The following is a 15,701-nucleotide window of genomic DNA, read 5'->3' on the forward strand; positions in this document are numbered from 1 at the left end:
CATTTAAATGGGCATAAAAGCAACTGTGTTAGTGTTATAAGCCTTTCCAAATACACATCTCCAGTTTTAATTTACAGTATAAAATTGGTAGTTTAAAGTTTATATTTGAGATGAGAGAATGAAAAGCAAGAAAAAGCATAAAACTTACACTATTTTAGAATTATTTTCTGTAACTTGGAAAAACCATATAAGAAAGCTAAAATTACTAAGCATTAGCAATTACAAAAAACAATAATACTTCTATTTAGTAATAAGTAATAAACCAATTTTATTTTAATTATGTTTCATCTCAAAGTAAGTCTTATTCACCAAAGTAAGATTACCTTATATACCTATGATAATACTTTCAACAAGTGTCAAGAATATGAATATTAATATGTACTATTTTATATATATATATAAATAATACATATATATTCTTTAATATGTACTATTTATATATATATATATAAATAATACATATATATTCTTAACCAAGGTCTACTCCCAGGAAAATATTTCTTAAAATGAGATAAAATGCTATAAAGTCATATGATAAATCGAATGGAGAGCAAACATCATCAAAATTTAATAGCTTGGTCACAACTATTTTAGACAAAATGAAATGGAAAAATATTTCATCAGGAAACAAGATATTTGATGAAGGGATGGCATGGGAGGAAGGCTAGAGGAGCAGAAGATATTAGAAGGCAGCTGAAACTAAAGCTTAGAAAGCCATCCTATATATGAATGAACATGATTTATTTCTGAAGAAGGGTAGAGGATTTTGAAAGCTATCAAAGAAAATTTCTGTAAAAATTGCTGTATAAAATGAAAGCAAGACACTACAAAGAACAATGTGGCAGAAGTTCATCAGAAAGCTTTAGATATATTTCTTTTCATTTGAAAACTGCATTTGCCACTTTGCTGACTGGTATAGAAGCCTGGTTGCTTGGTTCCCAGCAACACTCATTTAAGAAATCTGGACTGTGTAGCTACATTCAATACCAAATAAACTATTGCAAGGAATATATTTCTATTCCCCTGACCATTTCATTTTCTTGCAACAATAATCTGCTTTTTCAGAGAGTATAAATTTAAGCCCTCAAGCCTCGGTCTGTTGAGGCTCTCTGGCTTTCCATTGTATCAGTGACTCTTGCCAGTCAGCCATTGACATATTACTCCCTCTCCTGTACACACACACATAGAATTGATAAAGCTGCCTAAATTTCCATTACGGTAAATATATATTTTTGCACATTACTTCTACAAATACCAAATTTAAGAATGAATGCTTCATTAAAGCCTTATTACTATTTTTTCTTCATACTGCTAGCTTAAAAGAAAACACCCTAATGTGCTGAAATCAGATTTCAATCATCAATTTGAAAGTACCTCTTGAGTATTTGAAGCCTAACCCACACAGCAATGTGCTACTGAAAAAAGTTGCCTTACTTTGGCACAATCTTTCTTGTATTAATTGTCAATATTAAATTAAATAGGCAAACATTACTATGCTATTAAGCTGAATTACACTTTTAAAATTCAGAATTCACAATAATTTTATCAGATAAGGAAACAGCCTGAAAATACATGCAGCAATTCAAGAAACAGGGCTGCAGTGTACATAGCCACAGAAGGGATTGATCAGTGGTATGGCAATCCTAAGAGAAAAGGATCTGCAAAGGACAGCACATTGCAGACCGATTGTGTCAACACTGTATTAGGATAAAAAGAATTGTCATATGCAAAAAAAGTAATCTTTGTGTTTTATTCAGTACTAAAAGCTGTGTGTTTTTTCAGTTTAAGAGAAATTCTGTCCCTGTGTTCATGACCACTGCTATTGAAATTTGGGGCAGCTCATTTGGTCTTAATTTTCTAGGTTAAATCAACAATGCCTTTTGTCTCCACCTCACCCTTACTGGATAATGCTCCCCTTGTTTCCTTAGTTTCTTTCTGTTTCCATTGCTGAAAAATACTTTCAGTGAACCCTTAAATTTCCTTTGCAAGACGTGATTCAGCTTGAGTATTGTCAAATGCCCTTTTCTATTCTGAATTCTAAAACCAGCTTTCCTGGCTAATGTACCTCTTCTTCCTTTCTTCCATGGCTCTCTGCTTCCACCCAATACGCATTTTGAAGAGGTTGAATAAACAGGCAGTTCTGTCTATCCTTCTTGATAAAATGTCTTTTGCTTCCAAATCTGCTCTTGCCTGGAAAGCAGGCTTGTTTGCACCTCTGATTCTGACTAAAGAAGATTCTTCCCTATTTTGCTTTTCAAGCCTCACTAGTGCAGTTGTACTTATAAATAATTTCTTTAATTTGTCAAGATCTCTCTGATATCTGCCATGAAATGGACAGGATTTATTTTCCTTGGGTAAAACCAATTCACCAAGCAAATGATCCCAGCTGACTCTCAGATCCCTTGAACACAGACTTATATTTAAGCTTAGAAGGCCCGTGTTACTCTCTTCCTAAAAAATTACTTCTGTTAATGGGTAAAATAAAAGCCATCCCTCCCCCCCAAAAAAAAATGACCCCTCTTTACTAAAATACATGATTATAGGAGGATTATGTAAATATCCAAAAATACTAATACACTGTAACCTGGAGAACAACAGGAGTGCTTGGATTGGCTTTCTAGTTTCTTCCTGTTTTCTCCCTTTACACCCATCCCTCTGGTGTATGTCCCCAGTGAACTCCTTTTGGCACCTGCTAAGTGACTTGATGTAACACAGAGAAAAAAAGGCAGATTATATTTTCTGACAATGCCAACAACTCAGCCTTGGTCCCATGGGTCCCAGGAAATGATGATGCATATGCTCAAGGAATAAAAATTCCAAATATTGAATCAGTGTACAATAATGTCATTAACCATTACAGTAGCAGACAATAAATCAGAAATTAATCACAAAAAAGACAAAATCCTTTCATTCATGTAACTGACAGGTCCTTTAAATGTCTTGGAAATGATAATGTGGATTGACACGGAAAAATCTCACTACCATTGTGACAGCTTTTCTCTGTGACAGAAAGATTACAGTCTCATTTAAAACAGTCAATATACTAAGTTACAGTCAATTAGAGGCAATCACCTGAAGTATATTTGTTGTTGTTTCACTGCTTCATATAATGTGATTTTATGTGAACAAAAACTTTTAAACATGACACAGAACTGCTCTGATATGAAAAGCTGTAGAACAATTTGTTTGCATGAACACAAGGAGAGTATAAATTTCAACAGCAATCTGCATTCAAAAGAACAGTTGCTAACTTATTAGTCAAGACTTATTTGCACCATAAATGTTAAAAAATCCTGAGAATTTTAACAGTAAAACATAAAAAAGTTCTCTAAAACACTGTTCAGAGCACGCAATATGCAGAACTTTTGCTTTGAAACTAACAAGTCCATGCTCCACTGTCAATGCCCAATACTATTTCACTAGCGTTTATAATGTAATTCTACTCTGAAAAGTGACTGTGTAAAAATTACACATATTTAATGAACAAAGCTGTTCTAGGTATATCAGAGACAGACCTCTTCTTTAACTGAGAAACACACACTTTTACAAGTTTTTACTCTAATTAGAGTGGAAAAATAACATATTAGGGAGAAAGTGAGCTCAATTTTATTCCCTTCTCTGACTTTTATACAGTGATTGTTACGTCTAATTAGTTACGTATGCCAAACCATGAAAATAAAAAAAAAAAAAAAAAGAGGAAAAAGAGGGAACAAAGAAGACACAAAGTATCCAGGGATATAGTTGGGAGATGTGGATATGTTCTAGAGAGGAGGATATTAAAAAATGAAAACGGGAAAAATAAATTTAAAAACACAAGAATTACTGAGTTGCCAAGTAAAGGCTTTTTAAATATACTTTACAGTTTTTTTTTCTTAATAATATTTTGGCCATCAAAAGAGAGGAAAAGCAAAATTTTCAGAGAGAGCCTCTAACTTGGTTTTGTTCATTCTAAGTAATTTAATCTTGAGTTTTTGGAAGAGTTCACACTTTTTTATTCTTCTATTGTGTTTACAAAAGAAAAGAAGCTCTTTTTTGTTGAATCTCTGTCCTTGAAAAAACATACATTTGTTTTAAATTTTAACAACAATCAGAGATTTAGCAAAGGATTTCTCCACAGGGAAAAAAAAGTTAAACCCATGCCAGTTTACATAAAAATCAAAATTCCTCTCCAACAAATACCTCAACAAACATAACATATGGTATATCATCACTGTCAAAGGCACACAGTAAGAATTGTTCCTACACCTCACAATAAAAAAGTAATGACTGAACACTCTCAAACAATCCCAGATCTCTAAATATTTTTGTAGCCAATGCATACAGAGTCCAATTTTCTCTAGAATTTAAAAATAATAAATACATAGCTTTATAGAGGAAATGTAGCAAAAGTAGTTGGGATAACAAACAAAAAAATCCCCCGGCTATTTCCTATTCATTGTCCTTGTAGATCCACTAGACTCAATATGTACAAATAAACTGGCCAAAGGCTGACAGTAGAATACAGTGGGAACAGGAATTGAATGAGGCACATAGAGTGATCCTTGGGTGTCCTAGGCAAGGCCAGGAGTTGAATTTGATGACCCTCATGGGTCCCTACAACTCAGCATATTCTATGACGCAAGTATCTTGATTCTTTCTCACTAGTGATAAGTTTCCAGTGACCTCCTAAACATAAGGTAACAAACACACTTCCATTTTTATCACTCTCCAAAGAGTATGAACAGCCAGGCAAAGCAGATCTCTGACACAAAGACACTCTAGATGCTTTCTAACCAGGACTACGTATTTTATAGAGACCATTCTGTGTAAGATACAAACTGCCCCTTTCATTATAGGCTGCAGAAAGTCCTACATTCTGTTAAGCTCCAGCATCTCCTCTTGTTGCTCTTTGTGGATCTTCCATTGTCTCTTAATGTTCATTGCTCTTTTCCATGCTCTACACAGAGTCATCTCCAGGTTGCCATGAAGTTTGTGTTCTTCATCCTTATTACCTTGTGTCTGCTATGTAAATGTTTCTGTCAAGTAACATTAATCTAGGTATTGTTTCCTGCACATATACACATCCTTCCTTCAGTCCCTTCATGGTTAAGAACTACCTACCTAACCATTTAAGATTACACAAATTAAATCACTTGGAGACAATACATAGCTCACAACAGCTCATCTCCAGTTCTTTTCCTACATACATATCACTTTACTCAGGTCAACCCACTTAAAAAGGGTAAATAACTTCTTCATAACTTCTAAGGAAATAATCAGATAGAGCACTAGATGTACCCCAGAAATTTCTCGGTAATCTTTCAAGATCCTGCAAACATTATGAATCCAAATATATGGAAAAATATTGCTAATGATGTTCATTGTATTCCACAGCACACTCCACATTTAAGGATGCTATTATGTCCACTTCACCACCCAGTAAGAGATGTACTCTACTTTGGAATCTCTGTGCCTACAGAGAAATCTCACTGGAATTTAAATTCTTCTTGATCTCTATCAAACAAAATTGTTAAGGCTTTGGATTCACTAACTTCTTACCACAGGCACGTTTGCTAAACAATGTCATTCCTGGAGACAAATGAAAAAAAAACTCTAAAAAACTACAAGAAATAATACTTAATATAGCCAATTGTTAACAACATATGCTTAAAGTGGTAGATTTCAGTTTATTCATAAATATACATAAATAATAGATAATTTAATATTTTATATATATTTTAAATGTTCAGTAGCTAACCTTAAAATTCCTACCAACACTAAAGTTGGAATGAATGTTTTTAAAAATAATAAACCCATGAAAATATCCAACTGACAAAAACCACTTTAAACCTGCATGTGTCTGAGACAGCAATGAATTCCCAGACAATGGAATACTACACTCACTAGAATTTGCCAAAAGTAGCAGCTACCTGTCATGCCATTCAAAAACTAACAATTCTTATAGAAAGTGACTATGTGTTGATTCTTCCTAAATGTAAGATAGCTTATGCTAGGAAAAATAAATCTGACGTAATATGTAAAAAATGGGTACCCAGTTAAATTGAGACCAACCTATACACTTCTAGGAAAACTTAATTTTGTGGACAATTCAATTGGCAAAATCTTGAAATATTGTTAAACTCTGCTAAACATTTACATTCTGCAGAATGGAATGAGGAGACTCAGCATTCAACACACCAATAAATGTAAATGATATATTGTATGCAATTTCTCTGAGGCGAAGCTAATCAAAGTATGAAACCACACCATAAGCTAAAAATTAATTTCAAACTTTTGCTGAACTAGGACCATGACCAGTTAACATGCAAAATTCCAACATTCCTTTCCTATCACAAATTTGTAGCTACTATCTTACTCTGCATCTCACTGCAGCTGTTACCATAGTCTTAGGACAGCCTCAGTTGCTACGCACATGAAAATACGAATACCTATTCTCTGTGGTAGTGCTCAGAAGATCATATGCAACAAGGAAAAAATACTCTGAACATTGCTAATATAATACTTTAAAATACAACATGTAGAAATATAGACTGATAATTAAAATTTTATATTAATTATTTGTTTTGATGATAATTTACTTGAGATAGGTTACAGTATTCCTCAATTTCCAGGGAAAATACATGATGATGTGGCATATTTTACATCTGGCATGTAAAATGTTAAAACAATGCAAAAAAATGGCTGAAAACAAGTTGAAGATGAAGTTTCAGTGACAAAAACTACAGAGGCAGTATGGATCCAATAAGAAAACTGATTGTAGTAGAGAGCAAGTTGTCTCTGATCTTGGGAGAATGTTTTTGGACACCTAACAGCTTTTTTATTACTGTGGCTGATTAAAATGAAAAGCCCTACTACTAAAATGTTCTTTTTGATGAGGTTTTTGCCATGAACTATAGACCTTGCAGTCCAGTGGGATACAAATCCTTTGATCCTGTGCAGTCACATAAATTCAAAGTCGTAAACCAACATTGAATTTGATTTTATTAGTGTGGCTGATGTTGCCAGAATTGTAATGCAACCTTGTTTTTCTTCACTTTTCTTCCTTTTCTTTCAGGGACAGGATGGAAAGGAGAGTTTACTGTCAACATTGCTTCACCATATAAAGAACTAATTTCTTTGGCAACCAGGCTACAGGATCAGCCATTTTAACTTAAGCTTTGTAACTATATAGGAAAGCAAAGATGTATGTTGCTAAGTTGCAACCAATTATTTGAATTAAGTAAAAGCTGAAGCAAAAAGCATTATTAGTAAAGCACACAGAAAACAGCAACCAAAGATAAAGTTACATATCTATAGAAAGAAAATGAGCAGCAATGAATACTTCTCAACAGGAATTATTCAGCCAAATAGTGCCATGAGAATGAAAAAAAAAGTAACTCTACACTTTTACAAACTAACAATTTTCATTCTTCATAATAAACATAACTTTTGTCTAAAAGTTTTGAGAATTTTTAGAGATGATTAGCCTCTCCACCAAAAGAGTGTTCTCATGTGCCATCAAAACAACAAAAAGAGATTCTACAAGGAAAAAGAGAAGTATAATATCAATTACGGAAATTACTCTGTATTTGTGTAGAAGACACACCTACTTTAACATATACTGCACACTAATTATGCATCACCACACTACTCTAGACATTCCCATTATAGAATTTGAAGAAAACATTGCAGATGAAAAAGTCTCAGAAAAAACTGCCTTGATCAATTACTCAAAAGGAAGCAATCAGAACAATCTTAATTTTATCCCTTCCCATCAATGCTTCCACATTGTGCAGCTATGCAGAAACTTTCTCTTTGACAGAACTAGTACCTCATTCAGTGAATGTGCTGGGAGATATTCCAGCCAAAAGTTAAAAAAATCAATAATGATAAAACAGCAAGCTTTTAGGACTTCTGCACTATGTGTGCTGAAGTTGAAAGGTACATAAGAATGAAGTGTGGACCCTCAGAGACACAACACCAATATAGTAAAGGCATGATAATGCTGACCTGGAAAAACAGATTGTACATTTGCTCAAACTACAGAATTCCTGCAAGATGTGTCACAGGTCATTTTAGTCAGTTTTCCTCAAGTAGTCACGAATGATACACCTTCTTTTACAACAAACTATCTTGAGATTCTGGAACTCAATGTATAGTTGCAAAGTAAGTTATAAATGAACTGTGACTGAGCATTTATGCAAATGCAAGCATCCCAATAAATCTGTTAAACCTTAGGTCTGTAAATAACAAGATCACATGCCTATCCTAACACATATTGTGAAGTCCAGTTTATACTTAAACATCCTACAGTTAAAACTTATGACAGTAGAAAAAACTGTAATGAAACTACTTATATTGAGATCAAATATTGACTAATAAAGCAAGGGAGGGTATTGCTCACTGACCAACAAGAATAAAATCAAACACTGAATGAACTGTATTCATTCCAGGACACATATTCTGGAGTATATTGCCCACACTGAAGTAAAACTTGTATTGTGATGCCCAGACCCAAGTCTTTACAATCTATCTCCTACTGTTTTCTGTCCTAATTTCCAGGCTACCTCTTTTGCCATTCATCTTGCCAGTGTAGTGTCCCAAGTGTAGTGTATGCTATAGGAATAGTCCTAGTATCTCCACTCGCTATTTTTTCCTGAAATTGTACCTTTCACATCTCCATTCATATGTCCCACTCTTCTTGACTGCTTTGCTCTCCAGATTTTCTTTCATTGCCTAACCATCAATAAGGGGGTTAGGAGACAGACTTTAATTTGGAAAGCATCCTCTGAAGGGTGATCTCCACATAATTAAGAATAACTTGTGTCAACCATTAATCAGTGGAACTTAGTTTTGACCCAGTGTTGTTTTATAACAGCTTTGGTGGCTTTATGGAAATGGCAATTGAAAGTTTGCTCAACACCAGAAAATGTAATCAGTAATCACTTTGCAAAGTCAAAAGCTGCTAAATTCAGGTCTGTACTGAACATGAGAAAAAATAGTTTTATTTAAAAAAATTTAACCTCCAATTTCAGACAGATTTTCCCTTATTGACAAAATGCTCATCCTTGACAAATTTGTCCCTGCTCCTGTTAAAATCAGGAATATTACAGTCATAATTTTTCAACAACAGAATACTACATATTTAATTCAGAAAAAATGCCATACAGCTACTAGATTTAAACAAATATATCTGGTGTAGTAAATTTCAAAGTACAGATAATTTTGTCAAGAAAGCATGGGGTACATGTTTACAAAATCAAAATGGTAATTTTGATAATACTTAATTTTTGATGGCTTTTATAATTCCATGATGACACTCCAATCAATTTCTCTTATATACAACTGTTTTCTATGTTATAGAGATCTTCAGTATCTGTGAAAATGAAATGTTCTTTTGTTCAAAGTGTGTACTCTATTTTCCTGAGTACATAACATGTTTATTCAAGGCAAGGTGATGGGATAAATTAACTTGTATAAACTATAAAAATGCAGCAGGTTATAAGGAACATTAAGACTTTTGTTTTAGCCCTAACTAAGCAGAGTTTTTTGTAATGTGTCTAAACTTGAGCTAGGACTCCATCTTGCTATAGTTTGAATGCTAAATTGTCCTGTTCTATGTACATTTTAACTATGTACTACCATGCCCATGTGCTGAAATAAAGAGATTTTCACTGTTTTCAATATAGGGAATATGGTCTGTGGTAACAAATAAACAGGAGAATCCTTGGATCAACATGTGGAATTAACAGCATTCTGCAGCTGACATGAAGTTTAAACAATCCAAGTCTCACAGTGAAATTGCACTGAAAATAACAGAATGGCAATATGGCAAGAGGCCATATTGAAAGAAACCCACAACACAATGAAAGAAGAATCTTCCAGTACATGCAAGCTATCTGATAAGAAATTATTAACAATGTAAACATTGTTAAAGGAAAATAAGGATGAAAAGCATAGATTGCATCAAAAATATGACAAATAGGAAGTCAATGGAGAAGAATGGGAAAATTTTGTTTACTGTAAGTATGTATCAGAGCACAGCAGGGATGCTTAAAATGTCATCAAGAATTTTATTATGGAGTATGATTTTAATACAGAAATTGTAACATACAAATTTAAAAAATATTAGCTAACTGGGAAGTATCTTCACACAACATGAAGAATCATTCCAAGCTTCATTTCTGAATGAAGATGAAATTGTCAAGTGGTTCCAAAGATATTAAGTGCTGTTTTTAAGAAAATTACTGTCTTATTGCTCCTGTCTTTTGTTCCCTAGTTCGCTCCTTTACCTTCTCTAGCGCTGGCTATGCAAATTTTTCAGTACAGGAAGATTTTTTTTCCTGCTGGGATCTCACTATTTTAGGAAATGCAAACTTTAAAGATAATGATGCTGCCATTGTCTGGTAGCTTTAGGAGCTCTGAAATTGGTATTTTAATACAATTTAATAGGAGTACAGTCTCTTTTTTCTCATAACTTTTATGCTTTTTTCAGTCTTTATGTGTTTTGCTTTTTTGCATCGCAGAGGCTCTGCAGTGAACAGGGAGAATTCCTCCAAGAGGGCAAAGTAGCTAAGAAGAAGATTCACGAAGGCACACAGTACACACACAGTGGTGTAACCATACATTTAGCAGCTGAAAGACTGAAACATTTCAAGTTAGGTAAGATTAGTATCAATAATTAACCACAAGCTGGGAGACCTTCATCAGTTCACCACATGGAAATGCTGAAAAGCCTGAACAGCTCATTAGGAAAGACTGACTAATAAACCCTTGCTGACCTTGGCTGCTCCTTTGAGCTGCCAAGAGAGAGAAGCATACACCACCAGAGAGAGGAGCATACACGATACCAGTTTTCTTCTGTTATGTGTATGCCGGAATGCAAAAATACAACCAAGAACACTCAAAGCAGCCAGCCACCTTATGGATGCATTTAATCTTGTAAAAGTTACAATCTCAGCATCCTGAAGCAAAATCTTATTACCAAAAGTCAGCATGTATCCACATATACTAAAAAACTTGGGGTTTTAAAAATACTGCTGCATATTAAAGCTTCCAACACTATTCATCATTGGACCCCATATCCTAATAGCAGATTTCAAAACATAGTGACTTTAGAAAAAATCATGGTATCCCTATCCCACGCAAGAATTCACATATGCATAAACAAAACTGAGGAGGAAAAAAAAAAAATCTTATTTTCCAGAAGGAATAATAAAAATCCTTAAGAGCATCCAGATCAGATTTCTTTCAATTTAATCTGCTCAGAAGTATTCCAGTTTGTTGTAATAGTCTCCCTATAGAAAAAGAAGATTTAGGCAAATTAAAATAGTGTAAAATGTTTTGATTTGGTGTTAAAACATCCTATTTGTGATGTACGCCCTGAAGCTGAAATTAAATTTTACTTTTACATCTAAGTAAAAGACATTTTAAATTGTCAAAATAAAACTGAAATCACCCACTTCTATAAAGAGGTATTTGGATAAGCATTCTGGCAAACAAGAGATTTCAACACTATTCACTGTTGCCTCCCACAGCTGAATCAAAAATTCCAAAATGTTGCAGAGAGAAGCAGCACCTTTTGTCATACTCATGTTATAATTTAAGAGCAATGGAAGCATTCAAAAATTAAGGCATACTGATCATGAGGGAAAACAAATAGGAAGGTGAAAAGACAAAGAAACAAGAAAGGATTTAGGAAGTATTAGACATGAAAAAACAGATTTACAAAAGAATGAAGTGGTCATAATAGAGCTAGAGCTTTATTACTTAATGAAACCTTAAATGTTTTTATGACTTTGTGGTCTGACTACAAAATAAAAATACATTATCTTTAAATTATCAGATAATTTTGACTGGTGCTATGACTTTTCCTTTCACGTTCCTTTTGCTTCCACATTTTTCAATGTTTTCTGGGGCACTTTGAGGCACTGGTCTTTAACCTCAATTTATGATATGAAATAGTTTTTCAAAGTTAAGGAAGTTCTTCTGTGAAAAGGAAATTACTTTCTACCCACTTCTACATTTCAGCTCTTGGAACCTTCACAAAAAAAAGCAAAAGCACACACATTACCATGGAGGCCAGAAAGGTCACTATGAACACCTCATGATACATTCTTCCCTAAATGAGGCCAGCTTGCTCTTTCGTAATGTCACAGGCAGCTGCACTACCATTCACTATATATTAACTTTCAGTAATATGTTCATAATATGGATAGATGCAACTATACAGGTATTTCTTTCTAAAATTTGCCATGAGATATTTTAAGATATGATATTTACTGAATAATTTATAAGCTAGCTATAGTTATTTTTTAAATCATCTTAATATTTCTTAAACTATATTATATGGCATGCTTTATGTAATACTACTATGTAATATAAATACCTGAAGATACTAATATTCTCAGTTTGGAAATATATAAAAGATCTAGCGAGTTGGTGGAAGCCTAACAACCTGTGTTGGAGAAAAACACCCATGCATAGGGTACAGGGTTACAGGACAGCTAAGGACTTTCTGTCCATCTTCAACAAGCAGCCTTAAACTACCACGTAACTAAAGATGAGGGGATATTTGGTAGCTTTGTTCTAAAGGGAGCAAGGAGACATTAGGGAGAAAATTAAATTTTTACTAATTTTATCAATTTAACTTACAGAAAAAAAGGTACAGCACACCCTTGTGCAGTTATGTGTTGGGTTAAATATTAAGCACTGCAGACAGAATATTGCCTGCAAGTAAATTAATTTCTTTCAGAAGTCAGGAGCCCATTTACATTATTTTGATTTATGTTGTTGTCATCTACTTAGCTGGTTATTAGATTCTCAAGATTTGGTTCTGCTTGACAAACACTGTGAAGGTGTTGACAGCTATGACTTATTGATTGAGCAACTTCAATTTAAGTTTCATAATGTGCAAGATAATTTCTGACCTAAAACTAAAATAGATACACAAACAGTGGGCAGGATGTCACCACACTCAGTTTAGAAGGAAGTATGAAACGTGCACACGTTTTTTGGGAACTTTTTCTGAAAGACTCAGCTGACATCTAGTGGCAAGAGAGGGAAAGCAAAGCACTTAACATACAGAACAGAAATCGTTCTATGTCTTAAACTGTATTATTCAGTATTTTGTAAATATTAATTTATCACAGTGTGATCTGCCTAATGACACAGTTATCAATGTATTACATTATCAAAGTTCCTGAGTTAGTAAATCTGTTTATTTTCCATTCTATTTGCTTTAATGATGACAGTGGAAATTTTGAATGTTTTCTAATTGATGACCTGTATACTAACGATTTAGCATATGAACCTGTATTAGAACACAGAACAGCTATACTTAAGAATATATCATAACTGGTGAGAAAAGGAACATGCTGTTAATTTTAACCAGAGGTGAACACCAAATTCAGTTATACTGCCATTTAAGTTTCGGCTTTTATGATAAAAACACTTACTTGTAATATTCTACTTTACTTACCACAGCCAAGGAAAAGTGAGTTCTAATACTAAACTGTGTTATTTCCGATTTTGATAACTAGTTGGTCAAGTTTACACTTTAAAAGAGGAGACATCAATAAAGAGCGCTCAATACTAAACTTCAATAAGTCTCACACATGCTTATTTTCCTGTTAAAATTACAGAAAACTGCTTCTACAGAAGTATGCTTCACTGAGAAAGAGTAAATAGTTAAACACCAGTACCAATACAAAAATACTGCACTGCTGTGTTAGTGGGAAGAATTTAACAGAACAATAAGGAGAACTACAAAGAGGAAACAAATAAAACTGCTTTTGGACACCATTTATGAGTGCAGGTATAAATTTTAACCAAATTAATTTTAGCTGAGCTGACGGTCAACTGAAAACAACTTCTAGAAAGAAAGAATTACATTCTTAACATTTGATAGAAAGTGCATGCTTGCACCACTTAAATCTGTAAAATGCCCTAGATAGGGAAATAAATAATTACAAAATTATACCTTTAATGTTTCAATTTCTTCTTTGTGTTCCCTCTTTAAATGCAGAATGGCAGCTTGGTACTCTGTAGAAACAAAAAAAGTACATTCCCTTAGAGTCAGAAAACAATGTGCCATCTTCAGCATAGAATACTTCATAAAACACCACTGGATCCAGAATGCAGGTGTAGGCTCTCAAATAAATGACCTTTGGCAGTGGTGATGGAAAAGAAAATCTGAACACAATAATTAGCAATTTTTTCTAAGACCACATGACCAGACTTTCCATGGTGTTTCTGAGAGAAGAGGATAAAGCAGAGGTCTTTCACGCTGAAAAGGGAAAATGGGGGAAAAGATCGGACAGACTGAAATAACAAAAAGGAAACTATAGTTTTGCTTAATTTCGCAGCTAAATGTGGAACTGATAGGACATTATGGCATGCACATGCATGCATACACACATCACCTGAATTCTAAATCAACATGCATCAAATACAGTGATTTAAATGGACAAACATACAATCACTATATACAGTCAAACAGGATAAAATAGCAATCACAAATACAAATGAAGATCTCAGAAAGAACCAAATAGCGAGATACAAAGAACTCTTAATTCTATCATACGAAGAATAATTACAGAGTTTAAATACAGAATACTGTGAATGAGATATAGGATAGCTCTGCCATTTATCAAGAATATAGCAAAATCCAAAGGCTGAAAGCATGAAACTGAAAGCCAGAGAAATTTCAGCAGTGAAAAAATGACGAGGCCAGGCACTAATCACACAGGTTTAGTGATGGCATAGATTTACCAAATATACCTCTAGGACCACTAATACTATTGCTCCCCTTAATCTGTACCATGACTGCATTCGGCCAGATGAAGAAACAGAAACCCCTTCAAAACACACTGGTGTAAGGCTTTAAGAGACCTGAAGAGAGTCTTTTGTAAGACACTGTCCCAGAAGCTACAGCTCTCCTAAACAAGCAACTGGAGTTTATTGTTAAATGATCAAAGTCTCACTTCCATCTGCTTTCAAATCAAAATTTATCCAAAAGTGTGTTTCCAGTTTCCTGCCTCAGCTTCTGCCTCCTCAACTAAATCCTAATTTAAAAAGGTTTGAAAATAGCCCAAAGAATTTAAATTTTACTGTCAATGGTCTCTAAGACTAAGGAGTCTGCATGATCCATTCAACAGAAGAACTAACAAAATAGCATTAAAGTATCGAAGAATGGACCAAAGTACCAGATCAATAAAATATTCCAGTGCTTAGCTGCTCTTTATTTTTTTTTCCTTTTTCTCTTCAGAGCACATGAAGGAAAGAGGAAAGAAAAGGTAACTTGATCATCACCCTGAATTCTATGTGACATGGAAGCTTTTAATGTAAAGCTATTTTTTCCAAACACAGGCGGTTATAATCAAGCAGCTGAATTGATACATAAAATCAAAAGGAAAAGGGAGCAATATTTTACACAGCATAAAATAAAAACCTTGGTGATTCCAGCTAGCTATACTATCTATCTAAACTTCTCCTTCCCCTCTAACATGTCTCTACTTAGAGATTTCAGGCATAAGAAAATTGCCTGACTGCTCTGCTGGAATCAGAACTAGTTAGCTCTACAAACTTTTATATTTTTCTGCTTTTAATTCCTTTGACTGATTGATATTCCCTCTGGATACAGGCTCTGCATATCCATTCACCTAAATAGGATTTAAAACAGTTGCCTCAGGTCCCCAGAAAAAGTTGTGACCCTTTTGGCA

General features: G+C 34.0%; 1 protein-coding gene across 10 annotated transcripts in view; it reads right to left on the bottom strand.

Moving 5' to 3' along the window:
* Nucleotides 1–15,701, bottom strand: part of FMN1 (formin 1) — a 176,896-nt gene that overhangs the window by 94,420 nt on the left and 66,775 nt on the right. For all 10 annotated transcript variants that reach the window (XR_013340172.1, XM_021539273.2, XM_021539275.2 and 7 more), the window contains one exon: nucleotides 13,961–14,022. Coding sequence is in view for 9 of the 10 variants with exons in the window: in XM_021539273.2 (XP_021394948.2) it covers nucleotides 13,961–14,022 (62 nt within the window). In the remaining variant the exon portion in view is untranslated. The remainder of the gene's footprint in view (nucleotides 1–13,960; nucleotides 14,023–15,701) is intronic.

Source organism: Lonchura striata, chromosome 6 (genome assembly GCF_046129695.1).
Source record: "Lonchura striata isolate bLonStr1 chromosome 6, bLonStr1.mat, whole genome shotgun sequence".
Classification (NCBI taxonomy): Eukaryota; Metazoa; Chordata; class Aves; order Passeriformes; family Estrildidae; genus Lonchura; species Lonchura striata.